Source organism: Condylura cristata, unplaced genomic scaffold (assembly GCF_000260355.1).
Source record: "Condylura cristata isolate star-nosed mole 26May11 unplaced genomic scaffold, ConCri1.0 scaffold00024, whole genome shotgun sequence".
NCBI classification, from domain to species: domain Eukaryota; kingdom Metazoa; phylum Chordata; class Mammalia; order Eulipotyphla; family Talpidae; genus Condylura; species Condylura cristata.
The window spans coordinates 10,000,215-10,016,925 of record NW_004567125.1 but is presented as its reverse complement, the minus strand read 5'-3'; the positions used below and the strand labels follow the sequence as shown (position 1 = coordinate 10,016,925).

Below are 16,711 nucleotides of genomic sequence, written 5' to 3'. Positions count from 1 at the left end.
AAGTGACGCGAGGGGGCGGGTCTACTACCGGAAGCCACGGGCGGCGAAGATGGCGGACGGCAGCGGGCGCGCCGGCAAGAGCAGCGGCAGCGGCGCGGGGAAGGGGGCGGTGTCGGCGGAGCAGGTGGGCCGGGAGGCCGCTCGGGCCGGTCGGGGTCGGTGTGGGAGGAGGGCCGCCTGCGGCTGTTTGGGTCTGCCCTGTAGTCCCGCGCTGCGTGGCCGCTCGGAGTAGGAAGGTCCAGGAGAGACTCACTGGGCCTGGGCGCAGGTGGGCGATGGTTGGTGGCCGCGACCCTTCAGGTGTGGGGGTGTGGGGAGGGAGACCGAAGTGTGGGGTCCGTTGGATGGGAACTCTAGATGCAGGGCCTTACCCCTAGGTGAGAGACCCCTCAGGGGAGGCCCGAGTTGGGAAGGGGGAGGGAAGTTCGAGATGTGGGCTGGGGTTTTGCTTAGATTAGAGGAGAATCGGACGGTCACTTTCCTGTCCGCACTCCCACAGGGAAATGCTGGGGCGGAGCGGTTCCGCCATATCCCGAGGCATTAATCAACGACTGTTCATGGGGTCTCTTTCGTGACCCTGAAACCACGTTGACAATTGCCGTCACTCTGCAGAGCCACGTGACTCACATACTCGAACAGTCTAGTGTTGCATCCTATTTTGATTCTGGAGTCATCGTTAGATTGAATTTATTCACAGACCAGGAACTCCTTTGTAATTCGAATTTGTATTTCCACACACCGGGGAATGTTGATAAATTAATCATAAAGCTCTTTGTGGCTGGGGGCCCATGACTTGCTAGTAGTAGGGTTAGTGTTTAATGGGGTTGGGAGGGAAAAATCTATGTAATAAAACGGAAAACATAGTTAAATAGGATCTCTTTTAATTACATCCTCATTTACCAATTACTAGTTAAATGGTTACCACAGGCAAAAGTATCTGCATAATTAAAAAAACTGTCCTTTACCGTTAAAGAGCTCATAGTCAGGTTAGGGAAATAAGACACATAAAATGCTAATATGAGGCAGAAGTGTCCTAAGAGAGATGTGAAAAGATGGGCAGGGGGAATGAGATTTAGGGACCAAAAAGGGAAGGGAGAAGAAACCCAATACATTTTTAAGCATCAGTGCCAGGAACTCTGCTGGTTGCAGGGAAATAGAAAAATGAAAAAGACCTTGTTTTCAGTTAGCTCACAGACTCACTTGAGGAAAGAGCAAATTATAAGATTATAATTTTATTCATAATAATCTTATAATTAATGATTATATTGTTCTTCACAGACTCTTTATAGCAGCTAGAGGAGGGTCCCTAACTAAGAGGAGGTTCTGGGGTTTGGGAAAGGTTAGGGAAGTTTGGGTGTGGTGGGTTGGTAAAGTGCATAGGATTGTGTACTGAGGCCTACAAACCTGGGTTCTATTTTTTTTCTATTTCCTATCTATAGATGACCTCCCATGAGTTAAAGTCTATTGACCTTCCCATCCTGTAAAACTGTAGTGGTACCCGTATGGCTGTGATATGGTTATTAAGCATGATGGTACATGATGGTATAGGTGTTTGGCACAATGAAATATTGTACATACTTAAATGCTAGTTAGTTTCCTAGCAAAGATAATCCTTCAGCTTAATTGTAAAGGTTATAGAAGTTAGTCAAAGAAGGAAGTGGGGAATTTTCTAAATAGAGAAAATGATAAACACTAAGATATGGAACTACCTGGACATGTTTGGGATGCAAAAGGACATGAAGTCTAGTATAGATTGAAAGACTTGAATGTGCAGTGAGGGGAAGAAAAGAGGAGTCCAGGATGTCTAACCGATGCTGGGCACCACATGGAATATAGGAAGAGGGACAAGTGTGTGTGGGGGTAAATTTATTTTAGGATTTTTGAGTTTGCGTTTCCTATAGGACATTTTTCTCGTCTCTTTGAGTTAAAGATCTTGAATTACAGAAAGAAATTTGAATTGGAGATACAGATTAGAGGAATAGGAGTTTTAGGATGATAGATAAAGCCAAGGTTTTGGATGAACCCTCTAGGATTTGTACAGAAAATGAAAAATGAAGCAGAGTAATATTTAAGGCTGGTAGAGAAAGAAAAGAACTCAAAAGGGACTGAGGAATTGTGATAATTGAGTTCTGAGGCTGTTCCGTGCTCAACATTCTTAGGCCTTTGTATCTTAGAGAGAATATAAGGTAAAAATTAAGATAAGATTTGTCACAACTGCAAATTTGCCCATTGTAAACAAATGGGGTGTGCTAGTTACTTGTTTAATTTGTTATTTATTTATTTTATGAATATTTTCTTTATTTACGCATCTAGAACTGGGGTACAGGCCAGAGGTTCAGGGCTAGTGAAAGGATTCACCAAAGAGAATGGGGAGCAGAACAGGCAGATTGATGAAGTACACTGCTAAGGGGAGCAATGGGAGAGACAGGAGAGGTCTGCCACGCCTTGTAGGTCACCTCCTTGGCCAGGGATCGAATTCATGAAATGGCTGTGGCCAGCTTCGCAGTGCAGTAAACCTTATGCCAGCAGGGAGGGCCCAAGCTTCTGTTATTTAATTACTACTTTTTGGAGTAGGTTGTATTGTCTTCCTTTTATAGATTAGAACATTTGAATTTTAGAGACTTTAGTTAACTTACCAAAGTCAGTAATTGGAAGAGCAGATAGGGCTTTTTTTTTTTTTTTTCCAAGAATTATTTATGCATACATAACTAGGGTACAGACCAGAGGTGCAGGATCAGCGAGAGGATTCACCAGAGACAACGTGGGGAACAGAACAGGCAGATTGAGGAAGTACCCTGCTGAGGGGAGTAGTGTGTGAGACAGGAGAGGTCTGCTGCGCCTGTGGGTCACCTGCCTGCCTGGGGATTGAATTTGCGCTGAAGTGGCTGCTGCTGGCTTCACAGTGCTGTGCTTTAAACCGTTGTGCCACCAGGAAGGGACCACTGCTCCCTCAGCAGTGTATTTCAGTAGATCTGCCTGTTCTGCTCCCCACACTGTCTCTAATGAATCCTCTCTCTCCACCCTGACCCTGCACCGCTGGTCTTCACCCCAGTTCTTGTATGCATAAATAAATACAGATACTGACTAACCAATTTTTTCACTTATGTCACGACCATTTTAGAGATACTTGAACTAAACCTGGAGAATTGGATAGATTTGAATAGGTGGTCATGGAAATACAGTTAAGAAGAATCAAGAACTAAGGAATGCATAAAGCAATATGCAATGTAGTGACTGGTTTTGCTAAATCATGAGGTGTAAATTAAAAAGATGTGGTTACAGCAAGCTTAGGTTTTGTATGGCAAAGAATTTGGGACTTTTTACTTACGTGAGGAAGTCACAGAAGTTTAGATCTTATACTTTTTTTTTTTTAATTACCCATAATTCTACTAGCCAGACTAGTGCTTACCATTTTGGAGTGTTTCCTTTGGAGTATTCCCTCCCTCCTTTATGTCTTTCTGTAGTGTGTGTATCTAAAAAGGGAGGACATGTATATTTTACATACTTACATAATTTATAAAACTAGTTTTATATAGTATACTGTTTTGTAATCTACTTTTAAAGCCTAATAATATGTCATGAAAATCTTTGTTTCATCTGAGTGTTACAGGAAGATTAAATGTGCAGTATATAGTGTGAATTTGGGGAGTACAGAAATTTAAAAGACTACTGTAGTAGTACAGACAAGAGGTAATGAAGGCCTGAGTTAGGGTGATGTCAGTAAGCTTAAGAAAACTGCTGAGGTACATGGAGTATTTTTGGCAACTAATGGGGTAAGGGTGTGTTCAAAGATGAAACCAGGGTTTCCTGCCTGGCGTCATTAGGGAAAGAGGAGACACATGAAAAGAAACAGTCTAAAACATGTAAAGGATGATTACTTCAGCTTTGAATGACCTGAATTTGAAGGATCCCAGTGGACATTTAGGTGGAGACTTTTTATGATAATTGCAGCTACTACTGATAATCTGTTACATGCTGAATATTGTTCTAAGTGCTTGATGTGGTTAACTTTGCAACATCCTAAGAGACAGATCTTTTATTGGTGTAGAAAGTTAGATTCAAAAAAAGTAACTTTCTTGGGCCTTCCTGATGGCACAGACATTAGTGTCTCAGGTCTATTAAGCTATTGCCAATTATTTTGACATGAGTTGATCCGCCACCAGGGAGCTGACCCACATGGGGCAGCAGAGCACTCCTGTCTCTACCACTGTTCCCTCAGCAGTGTATTTCAGTAGATCTGCCGGTTCTGCTCCCTATTCTGTCTCTGGTGAATCCCCTGGCCTTCACCCCAGTTCTTGTATGCATAAATAAATACAGATGATCTTTTTTTTTTTAAAGTAACTTTCTCATGGTTGGACTTCCTATCTCACTCCAAAGCCTTTTTCTTCTACTTGGAAACATAGGCCTAGATTTCTGATTTCTGGTTTGCAGGCAGTTAGAATAGAGATGATGGTTGAAACCATAGAAATAATATAGGTAATAAAGGGGGTGCTATGAACAGATCTTAGATCCTGTTTTTATTGTAGGGGTGAGCACAAGAACTTTGAGGAGGAAGGTTGAGACCTCAGGATAAATGCAGGGCCCTGGAGACTAAAGGGGAGTAAAAGGCCTACATTGTATCAGGAACTAGATGTCACCCGAGTTTACTTATTGTTAACTGATGGCAGCATTTCTCTTACTGGTATAATTTTGTCCCCTTACAGACATTTCTGGTTGTCACATGTAGAAGGCAGAGACCAGGACTGTTGCTAAACATCTTGCAATGCACAGCATAGCTCCACACAACAGAAAAATATCCAACCAAAATATCAGTAGGCTGAAGTTGGAAAGCCCTGCATATAGTATCTTAGCTCAATTTTATAAATGAGGAATTCAAGATAAGTTAGGTAACTGAATCATACACCAAGTAACTGGCAAATTAGGACTTGAATACAGATCAGAAAGAATTTGGGCTCCTCTGCCATATCATGTAGCCATAAAGGAAGAACATTCCAAGAAGCAGAATAAAGACTGAGAGTATCACTGAATTATACAGTTAGGTAGGAGAGGATATCCTTATTGAGAGGATAGTTTAACTGGTATAGAAAAGATAATTAGGCAATTTAAAATGTTGGAAGTGCATGTAAGGCGAGGAGGTAGAGGGAATGAATGTAGTCTTAATTTTTGATGAAGGCCCTCCCTGTTGGTGCAAGAGTTAGTATCAGTGATATCAAATTATCTCCAGCCACTTCCACATGAGTTCAGTGGTGAGTTCCATCCCCAGTCAGGGAGCTGACCCACAAGGTGCAGCAGACCACACCTCTCTTCCTCACTGCTCCCCTCAGCACTGTATTTCAGTAGATCTGCTTGTTCTGCTCCCTACTCTGGTGAATCCTCTCATCCAACCCCTGCACCTCTGCCTACACCCCAATTCTTGTATGCATACATAAAAATAAATCTTTTTTTTTTTTTAAAGATAATGACAAGCTAGGGATAATAAATTAATAAAAATGGAGTCTAGAATTTGAAGAACATGACTAGCAATTCTGCAGTTCACTGTTTTGATTTGTTCTTTTGTTATTTATATTGCTAAAAATTATTTTTTAGTTTTCTGACTGACTCTCTACTTGTGCCTTCAACATATTTTACAGTGACTTTCTGCTGCTCAGTAAAAGCAGGCTTGATCTGTCACAGATACATTTAGCACACATGGAACAACTATCAACCTTGTTGACAAGTTGTTGTTTTAGACAGTTTCATAAGAACTTCAGGTCTCACAGCACAAAAAGTTGATCTGGGCACATATCACATCCATGTTCTAGTGTTTTCCCAGTTTTCTTGATGTAAAGGTAAACAATTCTATTACCAGACGTTTGAAACAGCCTGGTTTTGTTAGCAGCTACATTGTAGGACGATGTGGCAAATGGTGGATCATCGGAAAGCCTCTAGAAGCTATCCTAGAGGAGGAATAAGGAAGTGTTTTTGAGTTCAGAGGTCGAATGTCAGTTCTCCATGTTATTTGAAACCCTCCCCCTGCCCAATACACACACTACCAGTCTTGCTCTCTCGATCTATTAAATGAAGATAGCTCTTTTGTAAATGGTTGTTTTAAAATAAATTGAGAGGCTCTTTCAACAGTGCCTGGCATGTAGTAGTGTCTCTTTAGTATGTAAACTGGAAAAAGAGCTAGTTTTTATTTAAAGTTTTCAAAGTAAATAAAAATAAAGATTATAAAGCAGACTGCATGGTGAAAGATAAGGAACACAGTATAATAGAAAGGATTTTCTGTCAAAAAAATGAAGGCGTTCATAGGCATTTATGTGTGAGTACATAGAAGGGCGCAGAGGATGACCTGGGTTGCTTCCTAGAAGAATGTTAAGTTGAAATGTGGAGAAAGAATTAGAGCTAGTCAGAGAAAATTGGAATGAGAGAGGGGAAAGTCTACCAGATAGGGTGAAGGTTGTGTAAAGATGCCGGAAGGCAGATGACTAGGGGAAGTACCGGAGATCTATGGAGGGAGGGGCTGACTGGGAGAGGTTGGCAGCGACCAAGTCTTTCTTTCGGGGATTTTCCCCCATTTGTGTTTGAATTTTATTCAGTGAGCATTGGGGCTCCTTGGAGGTTTAGGCATAGGAGAAAAAGGTTTGGGTTTAACTTCTAGGTCACCTGTACTGTAGTGTGGGCATGGATTGAAGAGGGCCGGATCTGGAGGCAGTATGGGAGTAGCCGGGAGGCTACAAAGTGCAGCTGAGATGATAGTAAGATAAGTGGATGGAGTTCAGGTTGTTAGCAGATAAATGTGATTGAGAGACTAATTGGATTTGATAGTGGGTCAAGAGTGATTACATGATTTCCGGAGTTAAGATCTCTTCCAACTTTAAAAATTATTAAATTAACAAAAATAATAGAAGTTACCGTGAGGGCCCTGGGAAGCAGCTACAATTATGACATTACCAGTAGGGTAAAATCATTTACCAGATCTTCGAAAGTATTACAGCTGCGTGCAATAGAAGCTATAATAATATTAACACTCCCTGGCTTGTTAATTTCATTTTTGGGAATATGAGTTAAAAATGGCTAAAGTTTTGTACTGTTTGTCCAGATTTAAAATCAGTGCTATTTATTACCAAAAAAAATGGAAACACTATCTAATGTCCCTACAGGAGGAAAGTTAAGACAGGTTTTTAATCTGTCAATAGGGTGTAACTTTTTTTTTTTTAAGATTTATTTATATATGCATACAGACTGGGATACAGGCCAGAGGTGCAGGGGTGGTGAGAGGATTCACTAGAGACAGAGTGGGATTCACCAGAGACAGAGTGGGGAGCAGAACAGGCATATTAATGAAGTACACTGCTGAGGGGAGCAGCAAGTGAGACAGGAGAAGTCTGCTGCGCCATGAGGGTCACCTCCCTGGCCGGGGATGGAACTCGCACTGAAGCAGCTGTGCTAGCTTCATAGAGCTGTGCTTTAACTAAACCATTGTGCCACCAGAGAGAGCCCAATAGGGTGTATAATCATATAGACCTTAAAAGTAAGAAAACCATTCATTTGCAGGTGAGTTGGTAGAGAACACGATAAGTAGACAGACAAACAGACATACACACATGCTGGAATATTACTCAGTTATAAAGAAGGAAATCCTGCCATTTGTGACAACATGGATGAACTTGAGGCATTATATTAAGTGACAGTAAAGTAAAGAGAGTATTGTATAATCTCACTTATATGTGGACTGTTAAAAAAAAAGCAGACTCAAAGAATAGATTGGTTGTTTGCAAGGTTTGGTGAATGAAGGTGGACAAACTTATAGTTATGAGTAAGTTTTCAGGATCTAATATACAGGAGGTTTACAATGTAAGATGGTGATATAATAGGGTTGAGAGAATCAATACTGACCTGACCATCCCTATGTATCCCACACAATTTTAGGAGAACAGGGATTAAAGGGAAGTTAAATCTAGCCATAATGGAGGAGACTATTGGAAAAGTTGTATTTTGAGAGGGACAGTGTGGGGATAGAGCTTAGTGTCTTTGTCATTATTACCTGACAGACCCCAGGAGTGACAGGTTAATAGTGGCTTATTTTGCATTTAATTCACAGTTAGCTTCTTAGAGATTCCATTTCCTTTAAGTGCACCAGTGACTGAAATTTTCCATAACTGGATCACTCACACATTTATTTTAGTTTGTTATTTGATTGAAAGTTCATAGACTGGATTAAAAGGAAATAGTAGGCCCTCCCTGGTGGCGCAGCGGGTTAAAGCACTGCACTAGGAGGCTTAAGCCACTTCCGCATGAGTTCGATCCCCACCTGCCCCGGGGGAGATCCACATGGTGTGGCAGACCTCTCCTGGCCCACCTGCTGCTCCCCTCAGCAGTGTACTTTGATCATCTGCCTGTTCTGCTCCCCACTCTGTCACTGGTGAATCCTCTCACCCTCCGCATCTCTGGCCTGTACCCCAGGTCTGTATGAATAAATAAATAAATTAGTAGGAAAAAAAAAGAAATAGTAGTTCTTAATTAGCAAGAATGTTTGAAGTTGAATGTAAAAAAATTCTGAGTTTATGTTTGGAGGTTCCTCAAACTGCTAAACATGGAGCTTCCCTACGACCCAGCAATCCCACTCCTAGGTATCTACCCAAAAGACACAAAAACGCTGATTGAAAAAGATACCTGCATCCCCATGTTTATTGCTGCTTTATTTACAATTGGAAAAACATGGAAGCAGCCCAAATGCCCAAAAGTAGATGACTGGATTAGAAAGATGTGGTACATATATACAATGGAATACTACTCAGCAATCAAAAAAGAGAAACACATGTCTTTTGCAGCAACTTGGATGGAGCTGGAAAAGATCATGCTTAGAGAGATAAGCCAGAAAGAGAAAGAAAAATACTGGATGGTTTCACTCATAGCAGGAGTATAATGGACCAGGCGAGAAAAAAACAAAAATAATGAACAACCATATACCAGAGACATTTTGCGGGGGTGGAGTGGGGAATGGGATCAAAAACGGGGTGGGAGGGAAATGCACAGGATTATGGTGATGGCACATGGGTGACTTGGTGATGGGAAACCCACGGGGATTACAATTGAGATGGGAGAAAAAAATGTACAAAATGATGCAAAAATAAACTGTTATAAAATTAAAAATAATATATATTAAAAAAAATTCTGAGTTTAGTTGTATTGCATTGGTAGTTGAAAAGTAGGTAACTACTAATTACTTAAGAAAATAAGTTCAGGCCACAGAAATTTTGGACACATGACTTCACTGATGTTTTTAACAATGTACAGAAAAGTGGGCTATGGTGATGGTGGGTGCTGGGAAAACATCTCAACCTGATTTAGATCATGGGAGTTTCTTGGATGAAATGATTTTAACCCAAAACACTGAAGATGGAGAAAAAGCAAACTGTAAATGCAGCAGTTTTGGTATAGGCAATGTAAGTAGGGAGAAACCACCTATAGGTGAGAGATTTCTGAGGGATTAATTGAGTAGATTTGAGAGTTAGAGATAAAAGGAAGATGGATGGGAAAAGAAGACATGTTGCTGGGGTGACATGTTGCTTGTCAGATTGATTCATGTCCTATTGGGATCCCTAGAAAGGATTCCTAGAAGAGGAGGGTGGTATAGTCAGCTGGATACAAACCTTGCAGAGAATGCTAGAGACCATGGACCCCTGTCAAGATGGAGTGACTGGGTGTGGCTGGCCGTGAGACTGGGGTTGATGTAAATGACAGTGAGAGATCGGCAATGGTGTGAATGAGTGGGCCCACTGCTCTCAGCTGAGCAGGTGGGTCCAAGGGGCACTTTGGGTTTGGGAAGGAGGTTGTGATAGTAATTAATGTACTTTACTTACAGAGCCGGTTCACATTAATTAATTCACATGAATCAACAACCCTATGAAGTAGGTATCATTACCTGTTTTTCACAGGTCAGAAAACTAAGCCTCAAAGAGATTAATCCTATGGTTCTCAGTTCTGGCTGTGTGTTAGAACTCCATGGGAGATCTTTCTAGAAATATTGAAGCCTGGGCCTCACCTCAGGTAAGGTGATTGTGTAAATGTTCCAAGCCTCCACTATCCATGTTTTTTAAATGCTGGTGATTCTAACTTGCAGTCAGGTTTGAGAGCCAAAGGCTTATCTGTCTAGAGAAGCTGAGTGCCAGTATGTGTCAGAGACAGAACCTGAAACTTGGCCTTTTGCCGCTGAGTCCATGTCTTTTTGCCTTTTCCCCCCTCCAGTCCTTTCCCTTCCATTTCTTTCTTTAGAATTCTGTATGGGAAGTGATGGTGGAAAACCAAACCCAGTTTGGTTTTCATTTTCTACTTAGTTTCTGGGGAACAGACTCCCATAGCAATCACTTCTGTGGGCTTTTACAAATGTGTCATTCTGTGTTTCTTTGCTCCTTCCTCTCTGTTCAGTTTTCAGGCTTTAGTTGAGGTCCGCTCTCAGGAAGCCTATGTTAGTTTGGGTTTATACACTGAAATGGACTCTTTCCACTTTTCTTTAAAGAATATTTTAGAAGAATGATGGGTAATTCATAGACTTGAACAAAATGAAAAGTAAGGTTAAACAACTTGGGCTCACACACAAAGTTCAAGAACAACAGAACAGCTTTGTAGCTTTGGGTATTTCAGGACTAGGAATAGAGGACCATTTCTATTGGATGGTATCTTATTTCCAGCTACCCAACTAAGTACCTGTTTCTCTCTGCCCCACATTCAGTCCTGTAGAGATTAGTACAGAATAGGTTGCTGCCCCTGTGTCAGTTAGAAAGGGTCCTGTGATGAGAAGTCCTGCAAGAACTTCCCTGGGCTAGTTCCCCAACGATCAGACTGCTGGGCAGACCCAAACAAGTCACTCATTAAAAAGCCTTTACTGACAGTTCTCCTTACATGCAGGACTGGGTTCCCTCTTTGGGCTCCAGTAGCTTCCCTCTGCCACCCCCTATACTGTAGCTCTTGAGTTATTTTACTGTCATGTTGATAAGAAAAAAACAAGTATACCCACTCTTTGTGCAGAGTGTGTATGCTCTCCCCTTTCTCTCTGGGTTTTCTGTTGGGATTCAGGTTTCCTTCCATATTCCAAAGAGGTGCACATGAAATTCATTGATATTTCAGGTGTGCCATTTGGAGTGTGTGCACCCTGTGATGGAAGGACATCTTGCCAGTGTTGGGTCTTACCTTGCACAATGAGCTGCCAGAATAGACTCGGAGAGGGTTAGAAAATGAATGAATGTAAATTTTTGTTGATATTAGAACTGTTTTGGGTCTTGATTTAGTTTGATACTGTTCTTGTGATCAAAAATATGTTGTAAGACTTAACTCTTATTTATTTATATCAGTTAGCCTATGTTGAAATTTGTTCTGCTCCTCGTTACTTTTCTTATAATCACAGTTTTCAAAAACTTAATGACAAAGTTAAGTGAGAACTTGCTTATACCATAAATGCCTATTCTTGAAGCGGTGAGCCGCAAGATGGCCTAGCAATTATCTCATTAATAGCATTTGGTGTATGAAATTCTAGACAGACTTAAGTGCAAAAATATAAACTTGTGCTGTACTCCTTTTCCAAGGTAAGGGGTCCAGCCCCGCCTCCTCGTAAGACCTGCCATCCGTGTGGTATTTAACACTCTGCCATTTCCACTTTCTTTTTCACTTCTTACCTCTTTCTCCTCTTAGGTAATTGCTGGCTTCAACCGCCTTCGACAGGAACAGCGGGGCCTGGCATCCAAAGCAGCTGAGCTGGAGATGGAGCTGAATGAGCACAGGTGAGGAGCTGGGGAAGAGCAAGCCCTGGGAGAGTCAGGTGGGCGATTTGTGAGGGTTGCGATCCAGGACTGAGTTCTCAGCTCCTACCTGGTCCTCCTGCAGCCTGGTGATTGATACACTGAAAGAGGTGGACGAAACTCGCAAGTGCTACCGCATGGTTGGAGGCGTGCTGGTGGAGCGGACTGTCAAAGAGGTACTGCCTGCCTTGGAGAACAATAAGGAGCAGGTGAGCAAAAGTCCCCATTTAGAGACACTAGATAGCCAAGAGAGGGGAGAAGGAAGGAGAGACCAGGGTCTGAGGAATTGTGCTGGAGACAGCATAAATGGGCTGTTGGCCTACCTCTTCATGCTGTGCTAAGACATAGGAAAAAGACTGTGTGCCTTTCTTCCTGGACTCTTTGAGCTGGCTGAGTTGGGGAGGAGCGGTAACTCCTGCATCCAAATCACTTGGAGAATTAATTTTAAATGCATTTTACTGGAACCACTGTCAGAATCTTTGGGGCTAGGACTCATATAAAGTGACGTTTTTTAAAAATAAGCAGTCCAATGGTGATGGCACAAAGGTGATTTGGTGATGGGAAGCCCACAGGAATTACAACTGAGATGGGAAAAGGCACCAAATGATGTAAAAATAAACTATTAAATAAAGTAAATAAATAAGCAGTCCAGGTGATTTTTTTTTGTGCATAGAAGTTTATCAGCCATTGTGTTTGGGAAAGAAAACATGTTATGTTAATGTCTGGGCTCTAATAGTTGGTTTAGGATGAGGTAAGAGAATCATCTCTCCTTTACTTCTCTAGCCATAGTTAGACCAGATTGGGGAGAGATTCCTGAAATCCTTATATAATCATATTGTTTGCCCTATAGATACAGAAGATCATTGAGACACTGACACAGCAACTTCAAGCCAAGGGAAAAGAACTTAATGAATTCCGGGAAAAGCACAACATTCGTCTCATGGGGGAAGATGAGAAGCCAGCAGCCAAGGAAAACTCAGACGGGGCTGGGGCTAAGGCCAGCTCGGCTGGAGTCTTGGTCTCTTAGGGACCAAGGCCTTTGTGTTTTTTTCTACCCGGATTCCCATGTCTTCTAATTTCTCTTATTGTTATTATTATTATTTTCTCTGCTATTGTAATATTTTTTTGTTAATTAAATGTTTTGATCAGAATGTTTAGCTCTAGCCATACACTTTTTCACAGTATCAGACTTGGGATTTGTCTGAGGCAGGGAAGTACATATGGATTGTGGGTTGGTTTCCCGTCAGATTAATGACTCGGTGTCAGAGTAGGTTCCATGTCTTATCCAATCCCTTATTAAAAAGGGGGGACTTATTGCACTCCTCCAAAAAAGATTCAAAGACAAATATTCAAGTGTAGATTGACATTTAATGAGCATTAGGGCTGAGACCGATAAGATAGCTTTGGTGGTAATACTTTGAGTCTGCAACAACAAAAAACAGACTTGAAGGAAAAAAGAGAACTAGCCAGGGGCTTGGTGATATGTCTTGGCACTAGTTTAAATAAAGAGGTCCAGGGTGCACACCTGTGGACAGGCTGTCCTGCCATCCTCACCAATACCACCAATCAGGTAAAGTTGATCATTCCAAAGACAGGTCCGGTGGCCCATTCGTTTCAAGTGGCGATCTGCACAGGGGAAGTGGAACCACAGAGAAGGAGACTGGCCTGTTGAGTAAGGAAGGGTGGTGACTGAGACAATAACACTTTGGAACCAGTAGGACTCTTAACAAGACCAACGGCATTCTATATTTTTCTCCTCGATTTATGGGCCTCTTCAAAATTTGCTGCTCTGTGTACTCCTTTAACTCATCTACTAATTGTTCCTGTTCCTTACCCCATCATTCTGCCCTCTTTATTTCTGTAGTCCTCAGGTTCTCCCATCTTCCCACGTTACCCCCTACCATGAGGCTGACTCTCACGGGTATCATAGACGTAGAGGTCATTGCAGACGCTGTCTCTAGCTCTGGTCAGAGTTTCTCCACCAAACAGCACAGCAAAGGGCCCCACCACAGAACATGAGTGATGCCGGAGGCCCCGGGGTCCCTGCCGAGACCCTTGCCCACTGCTCACAAGTCTTGAGAGCTGTTCCATCAGGTGGGGGGCAACAGGTGTTTCCTCCTTGGGGGAGAAAGAAAGGACTGTTTGGTGGGGTTTGGGCATCACAGTTGCAGCAGCTTTTGTCCTGAGCCAACTATGAATAGACACTACCTTAATCTTTCCGTGACTCCAGTGCCCGGCTACTTCTGTGTCTGCTGAGTTGCACCCCCCAAAGAGCAACAATTCATGCCCAGGGTGGGGTCCCATAGTTTGGAGCAGAGCAGCGCAGTGACCTGAACGGGAAGCTGTGTGGCAGCCTTCTTCCTTATAGCTGTGGCATGCAGAAATCAAGCTTGAGTTGGGTTTTCTGCAAGAGTTGGGCCTTTCCCCCAGCCTTCTTGCTAAGAATGGAAAGATGGCTGTATACAGAGAGAGAGGGAGGTTGATGCTATCCTAGAAGCTGCAGATTGGGAGCCAGCGGGGAAGGAGGGTGGGCAGACTGAGGATGTGGGTGCGTTCAGCTTCTGCTTTTCCTGAGGGTAGATGAAGGAAGAGCAGGTGAGACTTTTGGGGTAGGGGGAGCCATACCAATAGGTGCGGGCGCCAGGATCCAGCCTGAGCGTGTAGATACTTCCATAGTGACGCTGAGTGCGGGTCCCACCCTCGCGGCCTGCCACACGCAGCTCTCTGTCTGACAGGCGGGTGCAGGTGTGGCTGCTGAGGCCAGCGGGAGGGCAATCGCCAGGGGCAGCGGCCCAAGCTTCCCACAGCCCACGCTCGGTGTCCAGGGCGACCACTGTGGCCAGGCGGCGTGCCCCATCCCAGCCGCCCACCACACAGAGCCAGCGGCCACCTACGGGCACCGCCTCGTGGTGGCTGCGCCCCGGCCCCCCCGGAGTTACCACACGCACAACCTGACCCCCCTCCGGGTCGAAGACCACCGTGTCGCTGCTGGGCTCCCTGGCTCCTCCCTCCAGGAGCCCCCCCACCAGATAAAAGCGCTCCCGCAGTTCCGTGCACGAATGGAAGGCCCGCGCCAGCAGTGCATCCTGGGCTACCGGCCTCCAGGTCCAGCCCCTGACTCCGGCCATGGCTCAGGAAGGCGGATTCTGGGCAGCGACCCAAGCGCCGAGACCTGGGCTTCCAGGTACCAAACCCCAATGGCCCCGCCCTAAGTCCAAGCCCCCGGCCTATCTTCGCGGTCGCATAGCAACCTCGGCAGCAGCGCAACCGCCGCAAACGCAAGGTCGCAAAGTACCGATCACTATGGAGACGGGCACCTGGACAGCTACCGGGTTCGCAGTGTAACCCGAGCCAGGAGACCTGGGCAGCTACCGGAACTAGCGTCACCATGGCGACAAGAGCTGCTGGAGCTCCATGCTAATCGTGAGAGACTGTTCACTTGTGGGGGACGGCCAGTCCTCAGAAGGACACCATTCCTAAGTCACGAGCTGACATGGGATGGTTCAGGGACGTCTCTGAGAAGTGGGGAGCTTCTGATTCCTACTGATCTCCCCTGGGAGGAAAAATCAGAGACACTGGGAGGCAGTGGAAGCGGGCTGGGCGTGACGTGAGAGTCAGGTGACTTGCTTCTGGTCCCACCGATTCCTCCGACTCTCAAGCTGACCCGGCTGTCATTTCTAAAGCATGCGCTGGGTTTATTCTGGAGGCGCCTCCAGATTTGCTGCGGGAAGAGCACACACACATCCCGGTGATAGGAGGCCTTTCGGCGGAGGCCACTGGAGGGCAGCAGAGCTCAGGTTCTCAAGCCCATTGCGGTGGCGCTTGTGAAAGGGGGTTTTCCCAGGTACACTCGTGTCTGGGAATGTTTTCATTCCTGAGCCTTAGGAAGAAGCATTCCTAATTCATCTTTCCTCACGGCTCACACAGCACAAGGACACTGGGGTACGTGGCGTCTAAAATTCAGGATTAGAGCCCTCCCTGGTGGCGCGCCGGGTTAAGCACAGCTCTACGGAGCTATCAGCAGCCACTGCTGCCAGAATCCCCGGCCAGCGAAGTGAACCCACATGGTGTGGCAAATCTCTCCTGACCCGCCCGCTGCTCCCCTCAGCAGTGTGTTTCACTCCATCTGCCTGTTCTATTTCCCACTCTGTCTCTGGTGAACCCTCTCACTTCCTGCATCTCTGGCCTGTACCCCGCTTCTTGTATGCATAAATAAATAATTTTTTTTTTTAAATTCAGGATTAGGGAGAAAGCAAACTGACTCATACTCTACCTCCCCACATCTTCTTTTATTCTAGTCAGGTACATGGGTTGCTTCTTCACGCTGTTCTTTCAGACCACTGAGGAGACTAAAGTTCCACCATTTGGGGAAATAAGCATTTTGATCTCAGCACAGCTGGGTGGGACAGGAACAAAACTCTGTCCCCAAGGCTGAGCTGCAAACAGCAGTGATGACTGTGACTTTCTTTACCTTTTGTTTTCACACATGAACTTATTGAGGTGGAGAAATCAAGGCCCCAAGAGTTTGGGACTAAGTGGGGATGGACAATAATTCAGGAATCCAGTGGCATCCTCCTGTCTCCCTCCCCTTCACCTCCCATGGGAAAAACAGGGCTTTCCTGTCCTGTTTCTAACTCCATGTTCAGAAGAAACATTGCGAACTGTTAGAGCAGGAGGCTGAGATTCAAAGGTAACAGGATGTTCCCCACCTATACCTCCCAGTGAGAGATTTGAAGCCCAGTGAGAGCTTTGTAAATCTCTGTCCACACAACTATAAATTTCTCTGAGTCTGGCAGGAAAGGTCCTGTTTTCCCAGATCATGGTAAAAAATCTAAACCAAGTACAACCACTATGGAAAACTGTTTGGAGGTTCCTCAAACTGCTAAACATGGAGCTTCCCTATGACCCAGCAATCCCACTCCTAGGTATCTACC

The 16,711-nt window shown here is 44.3% G+C and overlaps 2 protein-coding genes across 3 annotated transcripts; one reads left to right on the top strand and one right to left on the bottom strand.

Annotated features, from left to right (window-relative positions):
• Positions 1-33: 33 nt before the first annotated feature.
• On the top strand, positions 34-12,938 carry PFDN2 (prefoldin subunit 2). Of its 2 annotated transcripts, none has more exons than XM_004688393.2 (4): positions 34-124; positions 11,671-11,759; positions 11,863-11,986; positions 12,628-12,932. In XM_004688393.2, the coding sequence occupies exons 1-4, from the start codon at positions 50-52 to the stop codon at positions 12,802-12,804; spliced, it is 465 nt and encodes a 154-aa protein (XP_004688450.1). In that variant the 5' UTR covers positions 34-49; the 3' UTR covers positions 12,805-12,932. The 2 variants fall into 2 exon arrangements, with proteins under 2 accessions (XP_004688450.1, XP_012584532.1); XM_012729078.1 differs by lacking the exon at positions 34-124 and adding an exon at positions 9,949-10,032 and having other exon boundaries at positions 12,628-12,938.
• Positions 12,939-13,133: 195 nt separating this feature from the next.
• Positions 13,134-15,074, bottom strand: KLHDC9 (kelch domain containing 9). The gene is made up of 4 exons (XM_004688092.2): positions 14,403-15,074; positions 13,986-14,145; positions 13,697-13,895; positions 13,134-13,442 (listed from the first exon to the last, which is right to left on the bottom strand). Exons 1-4 carry the CDS (start codon positions 14,903-14,905, stop codon positions 13,276-13,278), a joined length of 1,029 nt encoding a protein of 342 aa, XP_004688149.1. The 5' UTR covers positions 14,906-15,074; the 3' UTR covers positions 13,134-13,275.
• Positions 15,075-16,711: the final 1,637 nt, after the last annotated feature.